At 35.9% G+C, this 15,439-nt stretch overlaps 2 protein-coding genes across 2 annotated transcripts in view; one reads left to right on the forward strand and one right to left on the reverse strand.

Annotated features, from left to right (window-relative positions):
- The first annotated feature begins 477 nt into the window (after positions 1-477).
- cfap90 (cilia and flagella associated protein 90) lies at positions 478-2,423 on the forward strand. The gene is made up of 3 exons (XM_052584105.1): positions 478-728; positions 1,820-1,936; positions 2,075-2,423. Exons 1-3 carry the CDS (start codon positions 552-554, stop codon positions 2,249-2,251), a joined length of 471 nt encoding a protein of 156 aa, XP_052440065.1. The 5' UTR covers positions 478-551; the 3' UTR covers positions 2,252-2,423.
- Positions 2,424-3,060: 637 nt separating this feature from the next.
- Positions 3,061-15,439, reverse strand: part of adcy2b (adenylate cyclase 2b (brain)) — a 65,212-nt gene continuing 52,833 nt past the window's right edge. The window contains exons 15-25 of the mRNA XM_052584071.1: positions 13,992-14,076; positions 11,497-11,634; positions 9,990-10,103; positions 7,873-8,057; positions 7,196-7,280; positions 5,234-5,392; positions 4,987-5,133; positions 4,180-4,287; positions 3,881-3,995; positions 3,611-3,735; positions 3,061-3,517 (exon numbers count right to left, since the gene is read on the reverse strand). Of these exons, the coding sequence (XP_052440031.1) occupies positions 3,365-3,517; positions 3,611-3,735; positions 3,881-3,995; positions 4,180-4,287; positions 4,987-5,133; positions 5,234-5,392; positions 7,196-7,280; positions 7,873-8,057; positions 9,990-10,103; positions 11,497-11,634; positions 13,992-14,076 (1,414 nt within the window). The 3' untranslated portion in view covers positions 3,061-3,364. The remainder of the gene's footprint in view (positions 3,518-3,610; positions 3,736-3,880; positions 3,996-4,179; positions 4,288-4,986; positions 5,134-5,233; positions 5,393-7,195; positions 7,281-7,872; positions 8,058-9,989; positions 10,104-11,496; positions 11,635-13,991; positions 14,077-15,439) is intronic.

A 15,439-nucleotide genomic window follows, 5' to 3' on the forward strand; every position in this document is an offset into this window, starting at 1 on the left:
TGACCACGCAACACAATTCAGTGAATTAACAGTAGAGAGTGGAATCTGTCTTATGTAATGACATTTAACAAAAGAAAGCATTGTATTCCACCTTTTATTAGTGTTTTTCTTTCTTTTTTTTTAGGTCATTCATTGTTTTATAAGTGTCAGAGTACTTGTTGGGTGACAAGCTTTGCTAGTGTTATTGAAGAACCAGTTGATTTGAGTGTTTTGTTCGATAAGTGTTTTGTTCGTTTTAGTACATTCTGAATGTGCAATTAACTGCTGTGCCAAGCTTGAAATCTGAGTTTTGATATAGTGATCTAACTTTTGAGAAATGTGTCCTAAGTTATTGTAAAATATGCAATAGACGTTTAACGTTGTTTTTTTAAAATAATATTTTAAAATGTACAACAAAACAGTGAATTCATTAATAATTTATCAGCAAAATTTTGCTATATTATTATTATTATTTGTCCATGTAACTTACTAACTTTTCTTTAGTTTTGTCAGGCCATTGTAAACACTTGGACGTGAGTTTTCCAGAAGTTTCCTAGCAACCGCTGACGCTGATGTCACTGTGTGCGGACATATCGCTCGAGCTCTCCAGCGATAAAAGTGCACCTGTTGAAATGGATGTATTATCTGAAGCGAAGTCTAAACCGCTTTCCACGCTGTCAGTATTCAGCTTTATACCTCCCAGAAGGACAGAGCCCAGAGAAATGCGATATTTCAACTGCAGCCCCAAGGTAAGAGGCATTGCTCATTCAAATCCTCCTGCAATCACTATACGTTTATCCGTTAAAACTCATGTTTAATCATAATGCACGTTTAAACGACATTTATAGTGAAAATAACTTATTCATGCCTTAAAATGGCTAGAATGTAACTTTTCACCCTTACCCTGTGTATCATACCCGGATGATAATGAATATGCAAATTCATCCCCGCCTCCATTCACTTACATCAGCAGCGGGTACTTACTCGATTAATAAACACTTCACAAGGACATGTGTCAGTTGAAGAGTAATTCAGCCATATACGTTTGAGCTGATTTCTAGTAAGTAGAGAAAGAGAATTACACTGGGTAGTGACGACAAGTCTCATTACAAGAATAGTAATAATGTGTATCGCATTGGACAAGTAACGTAGCCTAATTGATAGCGTTTTACTTTGATACGTATAAATAACTAATAATGTGTTGCTTGTGTTACACAAACAATGTTACCAGGTTTTCACAAAAACAAAAACAAACAAACAAAAAAAAACCCCGTCCAATTAATACTCAAATCTAGCCTCAATCGATCTTTGGTGGGGGACCATCGGGAAAACCATGGCAACTTGTTTCTATAATATGCTAATTCTATATTTAATGATATTCATATAATATGCAAATTATATATTTAATAATATTCCTATAATATGATAATGATATGAAAATCCCCGCCCCCAACTTGTCAGGATTGGTCACATGTTTGTAATGGTAAAATGTTTCAAACCACAATGCAAAAGACAATTTTACTGATATGGTTTGTCTTAAAGCATATTAAAAACAGCAGAGAGACATAAACAATGTTAAAAACGTATAAAAAATGAAATGGATGTCTTGACATAAAATACAAATCCTTGTGGCATTTGCAAACAAATGTTCACTTGGCTATGTCTGCACAATAAATACATTATAGGCCTATTAGTATATTTAGTTAAAATATAGGTTTACAATTTAATTTTTTTTAGTTGTATTTTTCTTTTATAAATGCTATTAATTACATTTCTATATATTTTAGTGTCACTGGACCACGTTTTGGTACACATTTTCTAAATTTGTCTCATACTACAGGCCCCAGAGAGGTCTCTGTATGACTGCTTACACCAGAGCACTGAGGACTACGATAACAAACTCCACCGTGATGACAGAAAACACACCAAATCCCGGGGCCTGGACATCTTCAGTGAGGTGCGCTTTATCCCAAAACCCCACAGAGACCCATACATGTCAGCTCGGCAGTCCATGCATTGTGTGTTGATCTTTTTTTAACAATGCTCTCTAGAGGACCTAGATCCCAATACATTTCATCTCAACTTCCCATCTTAGGAGTCGTCTAGACCAGCACCGGTTCTGTCCTCATCTGTGTATGGCCGATTTCCCCCGCTGCCGTACGACTCGGGGAGGAGCTTTGCTCGTGTTGCTCACATTCGTTCTGATTTCTACAGTAAGAATGGGATCACCTGGACCGTGGAGGAAGGCTTTGGATCTGTGGCACCCGTCTAAATTTGTCTCTAACATCTGGTCACAATCTGTCACTGCATATTACTGTCAATGTCAAAAAACAAATGTCTGATGCTACAGGCAGAGCAGATTGTTACTATCATCTATACAGTATAATATATTAATCACATGAATGTCTTTATGTTACATGGTGAATAAAAACATTGTCAACATTCTCATGTCCTCAATCATGCCTAAAAAACAGCCTAAAAATAAGAAATGATGTTCTACAATAATAATTTATTAATGTTATCAAATAATTGATATTAATTAGTCCTGCAAAGCGATTAATCATAATTAGTAACACCCAAAATAAGTTTTTGTTTATTTAATATATGTGTATATACTGTGTATATTTATTATGTGCGTGTTTATATTCAAGAAATATATATTAATATTTATATATGTATATATTTAAATATATACATGTTTTTGTGTGTGTATATATATGTATGTGTATATATATTATATAAAATATAATAAATTAATATGAATATACATTGTATACACACATGTAAGCAAAAACATTCCTTTTGTTTGCTATTATTATTAATAGTACTATAATATATAGTACTATTATAGTACTATATATAGAAATGTTTTATTTCAATTGACAATGTTTCAACTATATATATATATATATATATATATATATATATATATATATATATATATATATATATAGTTAAAACATTATCAATTGAAATAAAACATTTGGTTTCTTTTTTTTTTTATGTGGTTTTGATTGGTTTTCATATAAAGCCTATTTAAAATTCATAGAGACTTTGGCATTTATATACAAAGACAGAGACTTTGACATTTATATATAAATTTTTAATGGAAAACAAAATGATAGCATCAAAACATGGCCACCTTTGTCAATTGTCTTTATTTTACAAAATCTCTTCTGCTTTAAATTATGGATTGAGCAACACACAATTACAAGTCTGGGTTACACAGAGCCTCTGAGCCATCCATTACTTATAAAGCAATGCAAATAATCTAGTATATGTGGTGCAAACAGAACGCTGTAGAGCGCCACTAAAATAGGCCAACGTTATATTGAACTGTACATGTTTTAATTAGGTCAATGACTGACTGGTGTGTGACTGAGGTTCAAGGCATTACATTCCCTTGTGATAAGGATCGTGTCATCTCAGTGTGAACGAAGAAGGTTTTGAGATCCCCTTTGCCCTTCACATTGATGATCCCTCGACAGGAACACGTGTAGCCCAAGGTCTGCAAGATCCGACTCGTCTCCTCGGTGACCTGTGGAAGGAAGCACACGAGATGTGATCCACTGAAAAACCCAGAAATAATTCAGCAGGCTTGTGAAGTAAGTAGGTCAGAACAAGGATCGACCTGGATTTTCCCAAGCACCCCTGTGCTTTCCATCCTACTGGCTACATTCACAGAGTTCCCCCAGATATCGTATTGTGGTTTCTGTGCTCCGATTACTCCTGCAATTACTGGGCCGTGGTTTATTCCTGAGGAGAGAAAAGCCGGAAACATTTGACACATCCTGAATGCGTTATGAAGTCTGTAGCACAAGGCTATTATGAGACTCTCTGCTATTTAGGAAAGGCAAATAAAATGCTGCCGGCCGTAAAAGTGCTGATGGGCCCTGCTTACCCACTCGTAGCTTGAAGTCATTAAAGGAATGTTTGTTGATGACGTCAAGCTTCCCCACCAAAGCAAATGCAAACTCCACCATTGTCCCAATGTGCATGTACTGCCGGTCGTGGTCCTTCAGAATATGAACAGGGCACTATCAATGCACACATCTCAGTATTGACTACACCCTGAGACTCTCAAGCAAGAAGCACCACAGCCAGGTCCTACAATAGGTCTAACGAGACTGTGCAATCAATCCAGTGTAACCTTTATGAGAGTTATAATTTAGGGCTGAACACAACAGCTCAAATTTGTACCTGTGCGTACTCTGGTCCAGGGGTCACATTCAGCCCCGTTGCAGCCATGTATGTGCTGCCAATCGTTTTGATCTTCTCCACACCACTGAATTTGGGTTTTGACAGCAACTGTTGAGAACAAAAGCATTAAGAGGAGATGTTAATGTATTTGATCTCGGCAGACTAGATCTGCTGTTCCATACTGCCCATACTACACTCTTTATTAGGATCCTAGTTGGTTTAGTTTACACAAAAATAAAAATTCTGTCATGGAACTAGAACATGGAAACTAGTTCGATTTCATTTATATAAGTAAAACTCTTACTTAGGACCTGCCCCCCTTTTTACTGCTATGTCAAGCTTGTAAACTAGAACTTAGTTCTGCTATTAAAGTAGGTATTACATAATTGCTCTTATCTCAAAAGCCAGACTGTTGACTAGTCTGATCCACTTTTCTGCTTATTATAGCCAAGAACCGCCCACCTAAACTGGAAGAGACCATCTAATCGTCACATAAAGCAGCCAGAGTTCATTTTATTTTTATGTGCCATTTATGGGTGGATTTATCTGAAACTGCTGATACCACAAAGACTATTTTTTTCAAAGGGTACATTTTCTCTAAGCAATTTTTTTTTCAATAAAGTGCTATTTTAGGATAATTTATGAAATATTCTGTTTAAAACTAGCCAAAGGACCAAAGCATATGCCTACAACGCATAATATCATCTGCTTATCGTTCTTCGATTTAGTTTTTGAGGTATATCAGGGCCTGTAGTGTAGCTTTCCACAGCATCTGAAATCAAAACAGGGTTGTGTCAGTGAGTTTACCTCATCAAAATCTGCTATAATCTCATTAAGCAGCCTGAGACACTCCAACCCCTCCTTATTAACGTCAGATTCCGTGTAAAATTCCTTGAAGTCTGGGATGGAGGCGAACATCACACACACCAGATCGTACGACTGATGGTAAAGATCCTGTCAAAAATGCAGCATACAAAATATATCTGGTCATAAAGACATAACAGACGCATTTTCACAGTTTTTTTTTTTTTTCAGACATTTAGATGCTACTTACCTCATTTTTCCAGTTTCGCCCCAGGAAATGCTCTGCCACATGGGCAGGAAGTACGTTCTCCAAAAGCACCCGGTTCAGGTTCTCCATGGTCTCGATCTCCTCACACTCCTTCTTAAACTTGTTCCTCCACAGGAAGTCTAACCTACAGTAATATTCATTCTGTTACAAGAGGACACAGAGGTAAAGAGATGGTACACATCTGATCACCGTAATGTGGCTTTCAAGATGACAAAGAAAACAGAATCAAAAGCACACAAGGACAGTTCATTTTATGGTATATTTTTACGGATTTTTCATGCATAAAGGGCTGCTATCATGAAAAATCGCTTCAATTTTCTCTTAGTTGTAGCTTTGTGTTCCAGTAGACATTCATTGTGAAACATATATCTTGAATCAGTGGAAATGGCACCTTGAAAGGCATTAAGTATGCACAGATTTCTCACTCAGTCTATATTTGCTTTTGCTTATTTTTGTCTGTTCATTGCTTTGGAGAAAAATCAGTCCTCGGCTTACTGATCAACCTGAACACTGCATTACTTATAAATGAATTCACCTAACAGCACATTTCAAAAATACAGAGTTCATCAGACAGGCCTATTATCTAGGGACAAATAGCCTCTCACAACAGAATTAAAAGCACACAGTGAAAAAATCAAGTCTGACCCACGGCCGACCTGAAGAGATACTGAAAAGTTTTCAATGCAGACTGAAAAACACAATTCTCTCCATATTGTATACTGTGAAAAAACCTATTTCTTATAGTGGTATTTATTAAAGGCTTTTTCGTAGGAAAGCTTTATGGTATTGTGCAGTCAGAAGCTGATGAGTGCTGATAATGACTGAAGCCATAGAATCTGGGAACATATTTGTGCTGCCACAAAACTTCTAAAACAACACATTTCAAGGTGAGACGTGACTATTTTTAGATTAGGCTAATACATATTATTAAAATGTCATTGCATTAACATTCAGGGATCTTTTACAATTGAATCAACTGAATAACTTTAATTAAAAGGAAGTACTACTGAAGGAAAGGAAAGTACTACTTAAGTTAAACTCATTCTGCCAAATACCACACAATGATGCACTTACAATGGAATCGCATTCTGGAGATGAAAAGGCAGAAATGTGATGCTTTCATTTTGGTACAAAGGCTTTTATTAACTCTTCCTTAAAAATGTGTATACTGCGTATTTAAGTTTCAATCGTCATTTCAGTGGTGAAACTAAAACATGCATCACTGTAATTCCTGTGGGTGGATTTTTCTCTCCATGTACCTCCGAGATCTCCAAATTAAAAGGATTCTTAAAGGAGCAGTTCACCCAAAAATTGAAAACTGATTAACCCTCAAGTCATCCAAGATGTAGATGAGCTTGCTTCTTCATGGGAACACATTTATAGAAATTTAGCATTACATTATTTTCTCACCAATGAATCCTCTGCAGTGAATGGGTGCCGTCGGAATAAAAGTCCAAACAACTGATAAAAACATTACAATAATCCACAAGTAATTCAAACTCCAGTCCTTAAGTTAACATCTTTTGAAATGAAAAGCTGCACGGTTATAACAAACAAATCCATCATTAAGGCATTATCACTTCTGTCTAAAAACCATTCCATAATCCATAATAATGCTTCCTTCAGTGAAAAAGGTGCTTGATCTATGCATATTTCTCAAGAAGAAAAGATCTTCAAAGACAAGATGACTTTTTCACTGGAGAAAACAATAGTATGGACAGAGGACTGTTAAAAACATCTTAAAGATTCTTACAAACATGAATCTTTTCATTTCAAAAGATGTTAATTGATGGATGTGGATTACTTGTGGATTATTGTGATGTTTTTATCCGCTGTTTGGACTCTCATTCTGACGGCACCCATTCACAGAGCAAGAGCACAAGAACACAGAGCAAGTATGACAGCAGTGTTGAAGCTGAGGATTTCAGACTGAAAGAGACTCACCTGTCTGGCAAGCACAAGCAAAGTGACGAAGAAAATGAACAACGACACGGAGCCCATGGTTTTCAGATCTTTAAGAACACCTGGCCTGTGGGGGGAAAACAGAAACATAAACTTTAAAAGTCAAGAGGATACAAAAATGACAAAAGTTTTGTGTCTAGAGTAGGATATTGGCTATAGGAACTCCTCAGCAACTTTGTGTTCGTCTAACCAAATTCAGATTATATATGCCATAGGCATGGGCATAAATGTTGCATTTGTTGCAGTGGCCAATTTGACCCATTCCGTAATCTTAATCCATTCAGGAATGTTTAATAAAGGCAAGGAAAGGAGAAAAACAATAAAAGAAACAAAGAAAGAATAATACCACAGAAAAAATAATAATTAAGAAAGAAATACAATAGGCTGTCGTTTAAAAATGTTTTTCATCCTTCACTGTTAAATCCTCCAAAAAGACTAATCCAGACAAAGCCTGGCATCTCAGCAGCAGCACCTGTCACTCATAATCCCTGGAGATACTGAGAGACCTACTGGAAAAAGTCTTCATCATTTTACTCACTGTGTGTGTGTGCAATTGAAAATATTAAAGAAGTGTCATCTACAAATAAATAAAACTACAGATTTTTTTTGTGACAACTTTTTGTGACTACTATATGTGGGAGAAAATGGGATTCCAGTACCGGTCGGGTTGCTTGGTCTTGTAGAGGGCCATGCTGTAGTCATCCAGTATGGAGGCGTGGGTCTGAAGAATGATGATATTATAACCCACTACAGCAGCAAGCATAATTATCATCTTCAGCTCATAGTTTATCCTCAGGAACACAGAGCATGAGATCAGTCCCAGAATGCAGCTGTAGATGAAATACTGCCGGGGCAGAGACAGCCAGTCAGATTCACATCTGTACATTCATCAGGGCCAATCAGTATCAATCAAAAGAGAACTATGAAGCTTGAATGTAAATGCTAAGTATTTAAAGAGCGGGTCATATGGGTTTTTAAAAAAATATCTCTTTTGCAGTTTATAATGTAGCTATCCTTAAATGAAAACAATCTGCAAAGTTGTTAATCAAAAAAATTAAGGATAAATAAAGATATCGTCTGTCAAAAGAGAGAGTCTACTCAGTCACCTTAACGAGTCGTCATATTTTCGAATCTTTTGCCTGTTACCGGTATACGTCACTCGGTAACACATATGTATCATCCCCGCCTGCCCGTGAAATACAAACAGAGTCTGACCTGCCCACAAACACTTCTGCTATTAGTGTGTTTACATCATTTTGAGATAACGCTGTGTTCAAGGATACCACAGAAATACAATTCGAACCTTTTGTTTTGTGCATGTCATTTTATCAATGATTGCTTCTCTAATCCTGACTTTTATCTTCGTTGGCTTCTAATCTTCTTAATTTGGACTAATAAGCTCTCCGAACCACAACCTGTAAGTACGATTGATACATTATATGTACATTTTCAATCGAGTGCTCAATATATCTAATATGTGATGTATACCTAGTGCAGCTTTAGGTTTCCAGGGAAAACATATTACTGTCTTACTGAACTAGTTCTGATATTTCTCTGAGAACTTTACTATTTGCTAAGAATGTGTCGATTATTGTAGACTGATGGTGTTCTAATGATTTTGTTGTTACTTCATTTAATAATAAAGAATGTATTGTAACACACAGACTTTATAATAATTGTGAAATTGGTGTTTATACTCTGTTCTGTGTTCTGATTAAAAGTTAAGGCAGAGTGTATTTTGTCTGTCATTCTTCAAACATTACAGCAGACATATTGTGGTTTACAAACTGTATTGTTTCATCAGTTAGTCACGTTAGCACTCAGCTAATGTAGGCTATCCACCATTATTGTTTTAGTGTTCGCAGTTTAGCAGCTAAACTTTAGCTGTGGTCACAGTTGGTTTGCATAAGTGTTTTTGTATTTTGACATAATTATAAAAACGGATTGGCACACTATATTATTGTTTTATGTAAAGGTGCTTTTTCAATGGTAGCGCTGGCTTACTGGCTCAAAGACTCCTCTAGGCCACTCATAACAGGCTTGACGTGCTGACCAATCAGAGAAGAGTAGGCTAATGGAAGGGAGGGGTTTGCTCCGATCTTGCTAGGAACTAATCATTTTGGAATCATTGGCAAATGACTCTTATATTAAATGCATATTCTGAGAAAATGTCAATGTTTTCTGAACTTAGATGCATTTAAACCTCTTTTAGGGGACTCCAACACATACTAGGACACTTTGAAATACCAGACAACCTGCTCTTTAATAACAGAAGCCTGAAATATTATAAAATAGATGTTACTAAGAAATGAAAACGTCATGTACACCAAGCGTCTTTTTTAAAAACCAATGTACTGTATCATTCTAGGAAAACGCTTGAGGACTCTTTTGTCCAGCATCTTGATATCTGTAGAGATCTACAGATATACAGTCATTCATAGCTCTCAGTGCATAACTATATTTTCCAGTATATCTTTCATCTGTGAAATGTCACTGCAGTGTCACCATACATAAGCACGCACAGTATACAGTGACTTATTATATCCTTATGGCGTGAGAAAAATTGGTTTATCACATGACAATCATAATTCATTGCAAGTCTGTTCTGTCAATGATAGATACAAAGCATTTTTTTAAAACCACCATCTCAAAAGTTGTCTCAAAATGTTTTCATGTGGGTTTTTAAATAAAAGGTTATTCATTTCACTCCATTCTGAGAAGCAAGTTATCAAGAATTGTGGGCAAAAGGCATGATATAAGATTTGTTGCAGCTTACTGGCAAGTAGAACTTGTTGTTTGAGGAGACTGTTTGACCATGTGGACCATCCATACTGTTGTTGGAAACGTTGAGTGGAGGTGATGCTATCATCTTGTCTTCGCCTAAGAAGAACTTAAAACCCAACAGATGGAGAAAACAATATTTAGAGCATTACAGCAGAAAGACACCATGATTCTTAGCTAAACACATCTGTTGCATTTGTGACAAATATGCATCATAGTAGTTCATAACACTTTTTTTTACACAAGTGCAAAATTCAACAGAAATCAATAAGCTGTAAGCAGATTGGAAAAACAGGATAACCAGCTGCCAACTTAGGCAGAACAGAAGTATCTATGGATACAGTTTTTGTCCAGTTGAAGCAGTATGTAATTGAAAAGATGCTGAGATGTCTGAAGCATGTTATCTGTGGTGTATGTGATTACTTTAATTCATTTATTATAGAAATACAGTGGACAAAAAATGTTTTGACACTTAAGACACAATAACAAATGCATAACTGTCACTGCAAGAGAACAAAATAAAAAAAATTCAAACAAGTATAGCTGAACAGTGTAACATTTGATCTTAAGATATGTGAAACCAAAAAATTCAAGTATTCAGTCACATTCCTCTTGTGTTTCTCTTTCACAGAGACAACCACTCACTTGTGCTCAGGGATAACATAATTAGATCCATACTGGACCATAGCCCTAGTACTGTGATGCTAACCGATGAATACCGATGAAAATGAATCCAACCAGACAGCTGACACTGATTCTACTCTGGGCTTAACTGTGAACCACCACAGATTCCACAGCTAAAGCCCTCCAACTGGGCCAAAAACTGATTTATCAGCCAACTGTCTAAATGAATGTGTCATGTAATATATTTTGTAAATACTGATAGGTTTATGTATGCTAGGAATGAAAATTGTACACCATTTAACAAAGAAGGCAACTGGCCTTTATATCATCTGTCTTTGTTGCAGTCTTTGACCAAGTTTATTACCTGATCTAAGCTCTCAAAGTTTGGTATGATAAGAGCTGAACTGTACCACTACATGTATTTTCTTCACATTATTATGAAGTTAAACAGTACCTATATCACATTTACTATCTGTGAGGTTCCTCAGGGTTTGGTACTTGGTCCCCTTCTATTTTCTATATACACAAAACTGGGACTTCTAACAAAACTTTAATAGCGTAGTGATATTTTGTAATATTATTTGGGGAAAATATCCTCTTTTACATGTCTTTCAGGTCACAAGAGGTTTAAAAAACTAGGTAAGATCAAGATTTTAGTATTACCCTTATTTCTAGTTCCCTGAATTACTGAACCATAAAGCCAGCAGGCTGTTGATATGTCGGCATAACCATAACCAAGGAAAGCACAGGATATTTTGCTTATTGGACATGCTCAATAATAACAAATTATACAGTATTTGAATCTAATAAATGTCAGTCATTTTAAAAGCAGTCTAATATAGCTGATATACTAGGTATTAAGTAGTAGTGATGCTCACCATATTGAACACGGCCATGACTAGGATAAGTGCAGTGGTTGCCATGGTGAGCGCAAGTCGTATCCAGGGCTTGTTGGTGATGACTTTAGAGGAGCTGGGGAGCCTGGGCACTGTGCAGGAGGCTGCTTTGCCCCATTGCTACAGCAACAAGAGAAAAGTAGAAAACAAAACAAAAACGAGCTTAACTCCCACCAACGTCATTAGCATATCTGCTTCTATTCCAAATGCTCAAGGTTATGACTGTGCCCCACAAGCCAGAGACACATTAATAAACATAACTTTACAGTGAGTGAACATATAACAAAACAAAAAAAAAGCCATCTAAATCAACTTGAAGGAGGAAGTGAACATGAAGCGTCAATCACAATTAATTTTACTTCCATAATTTATATAAAAATGTAATTGACTAAATTAAGGACTTCTTCCCTTCTGAAACATATCTGGTATAGTTTTCCTTCCTTGTAATGTCTGACCCTCCTTGGACCCCAACAGCAATTTCATTGGCTGAAACGAAATTTCCCATTGTTTGTTTCAATCAGTTTAAAAAAAAAAAAAGAATAATACAGTTTAGAATTGTAGCTTAGCACACCACTATTTACCAGCAACCCATTTTCGATGATTTTGAAAGAGGAATTTAAGAATCTGTCTTAGATCTACTGATCCTAAATCCTGACAGACCATCACATGAAAAAGTAAGGTGAAGTACATTGTATTTAGCATTTAAGGTAAATAAGAAGGCATCAGACAAATGATTCACTTAAGTAACGTTAGTAGCAAGAACTTCATGCCAGTTCCTCTCTGCTTCCCTTCTCTTCATTGTAAGTCAAACGAGCCTGATTACTGAGTCTCTCACCTTTTGTTTGTAATGGCTCTTGGTGCCTCTGTCCCGATCTTTGAGTAGTTATGCTTGTTGGATTAGGAATGGTGAAATGGGGCAGGTTGTTATACCTGAATAGTTCATTTGCATGCTGTGTTTAAGGTCGTCACCCAGATGCTTTGTCTCCATTTCTAAGCAATGCCCCCTAAAGGTATATAAACTACAATGTATCACTGCCTTAGTTAGACTTTTGATGACTTCAGCATCATGCAGCGTGTTCTCAAAAAAGAGTCCTGCTGAAGATACCCAACAGTCTCCTGGCCCTCGCTTTTGAGTTTCCAACAGTGGCCATGAAGAAACTGAGATCTGTTTGTAAAACTCACCTTGCACTGACTGCAGTACTAATGTAATGTTGTAGAGGCTGTGTAACCTTTAGTGAATTTATGCTACACTGTCAGGATGAGTATTAACGGGGCTGAAGTGGAACAGCCCTTTACAAAACACTTAACCTAGACCCTGTAGAAGAACGCTTCTGGCTTAAATCAAAAAGAAATAAAAGAGGTAGAGGAGCTAAAAAAAAAAAAAAAAAAAAAAAACTCTCACCAGCCAATCACACATTAGTTACATCGTCAATACAAAAAACAGCTTTCAGTATTTAAACCTATCACTTCTACTGGATAACCTTAACCTATTTTTATATTTTTAAATCTGTGGGCCGAATGTGAACTCTAACATCAGATAAATGGGAAACAAAACTGAGAAAGCCTCTTAACTAGATTCCACAGAGCTCCAGGCACTTATGACTTTGACAGTTATCTGTGAAACCAAAAGAGGGTCCTACCATAAAAGAAACTCAGATTGTGAGTGCCAGAGCTTTATAAAAATGGCCCCATTTGAACATGTTTTTGAAAGTTTTTGAAAGAGGTCTTTTTATCCTCAAAAAGGCTGCATTTATTTGATTACAAATATAGCAAAAATTGTAATACTGTGAAATATAATTACAATTTAAAATAAATGTTTTCTATTTTAATATATTTTAAGTGTCTTCAGTGTCACATGATCCTTCAGAAATCTTTATAGTATGCTGATTTGATGCTTAAGAAGCACCATAAATATAGGCATAATTTCTCTTTAGTTTTTTTTGGGGTGGAATATGACCAGAACATGTTCTTGACTGATTTCCCACGAGTGAATCTACAGGCCTTTGAATATTGAATAAGCCATTTCGCTCTAAGCTTTCATCATATATTAAAGAGGAAAGAGCAGGAGAAAGAAAATAGGGAGACATACAGCTGACATTTACTTAAGCCATTTATGTTCCACAGGTCCAAAGTAGCTTGTAATTTGATTACAGACAACGCTCCCTAAGGGCAGAGAAAGAGTGTTGTTCCTCGGGTTAAAACAAGGAAATTTCAGCCTTGTTTTGATATGGTGTTTTTTCCTCCCGGTATGGCATTTTGTCTAATAAGACGAGGGTCTCAAATGTGCGGAAACCTTAAATAATTTATTAAATGACATTTGAGTACACATTTATTTCCTTCATGGAAAATGGAAAAATATGTAACATGTCAACATCTGAATAGACTGAATAGACAACCCAACCTGCCTCATTCACTGACAATTCACTCTCAAAGAAAGCTTCTTAATATTACCGTCTACGAGTGCGAGCACCACTTACCAGTATGTGACCAGCAAAACAAATGGCGAGGATCAAGGCGAGCAGCAGGAAGGCCATTCCGAACGAAACTCCAAGAACAGTGGTTCTGTGACAGACAAAATCATCAGAGATACTCCAAAGCATATGTATTCATCATCAGTTTTTTATTTATTGTAATTTTTGTAATTTACCCTAATATTACTTCGTAGTGTCTATTTACACTAACATTGCCCACCATTGCGTTGTTGGACTAGTCAACATTACAAAACACGGCTGTCAAACAACAGCTCCAGTGGTAAAACATGTAGCGCAGACTTTTTGACGCGACTGACCCGAGTTCGAATCCGTCCTTTGCCGAATTCGTTCTTGTCCCTTGTCACATTTCATATCACATCAGAAATGCATTTATTTTCAATTAAAATTAAGGAAAAAAATCTAAAGCTGATAATGAAGTATTGGACAGGGTTCGGGTAGGTTTATGGACGGCTTTGTCCCGATAAGTCAGCATCCATTTAATAATATTAATAAAACTTACAATTTACACTCCTACATTATTATTGCATACAGTTTTATAAAGTACACAGAAGTGCAGATATTTGCCCCTATTTGCAAAAGTAGCATTAATTGCAGAAAATAAACAGAAGCTATGGCTATTTGCATTTGGTGTAAATAGCATCTCTCGCTAGTTAAACTTATTGCAAATAGCTGCTGCCCAAATTATTTCAGTTCGTTTAATTATTTAATCATTTGTAATCAAAGAAATCTATTTATTCTGATAATCAAAATTTTTGTAATTTAACTTAAACTTCTTTATTTCAGTTAGTTGCTAAGCAGCATTCACATTTCAAAAGTTCTTTCTGATACTTTTAATTTTTATTTAGCTTTAATTGTTGTAATTTTGATACTTCAGTTTAAACCGGCTGTATGTACATTGACATCTAGTAAGGCAAATGTCTTCTGTTTCTTTCCCGTGTAAGTTTGGTGAGCAGCTATGCAATGATATATATTCTAATATTTTTATTTTTTATTTCATTTTTCAGCTTTTAAGCGAAACAATTTTCAATAGATTTAGTTTTAGTTAACATATGCCTTCTTCAGTGTAGATCGTTGGAATCAATAGGAGAAAACAATTCTGATTGCTTAGAATAACAACAAAAGATATATTTTAATCAAGATTCAAGTTAACGTTCAAATAGAAGAAATAGTGTGAGACATACTAGAAGCTGAACTTCAAGGCTTTGGTGCTGCCAAAAAACAAGCAAGCATCACATATTTTAAAGGCTTTCTGGATATGGAAACAAAAGCATTTAGTTCTAGTCTTTGTGGTGCCATATCTCATTATAAATCTGATATAAAATCAATGTCAGGAGGTGAGAACTCTGCTTGAGAGAAAGTGCTGTGCTCTCGACTCTTGTGAATGCGTTTTCGTTAGGCATGAGCAGTAAATTTGGGTGAAGTCTTGCATAGAT

This window comes from Carassius gibelio, chromosome B19 (assembly GCF_023724105.1).
Source record: "Carassius gibelio isolate Cgi1373 ecotype wild population from Czech Republic chromosome B19, carGib1.2-hapl.c, whole genome shotgun sequence".
Classification (NCBI taxonomy): Eukaryota; Metazoa; Chordata; class Actinopteri; order Cypriniformes; family Cyprinidae; genus Carassius; species Carassius gibelio.

Excerpts from the sequence above, each read along its gene's own strand:
- cfap90 (XM_052584105.1), top strand. The coding sequence starts at position 552 with ATGTCACTGTGTGCGGACATATCGCTCGAGCTCTCCAGCGATAAAAGT. Across the intron at positions 729-1,819 it reads ATTTCAACTGCAGCCCCAAG|GCCCCAGAGAGGTCTCTGTA; the intron begins GTAAGAGGCATT and ends CTCATACTACAG. Across the intron at positions 1,937-2,074 it reads GCCTGGACATCTTCAGTGAG|GAGTCGTCTAGACCAGCACC; the intron begins GTGCGCTTTATC and ends TTCCCATCTTAG.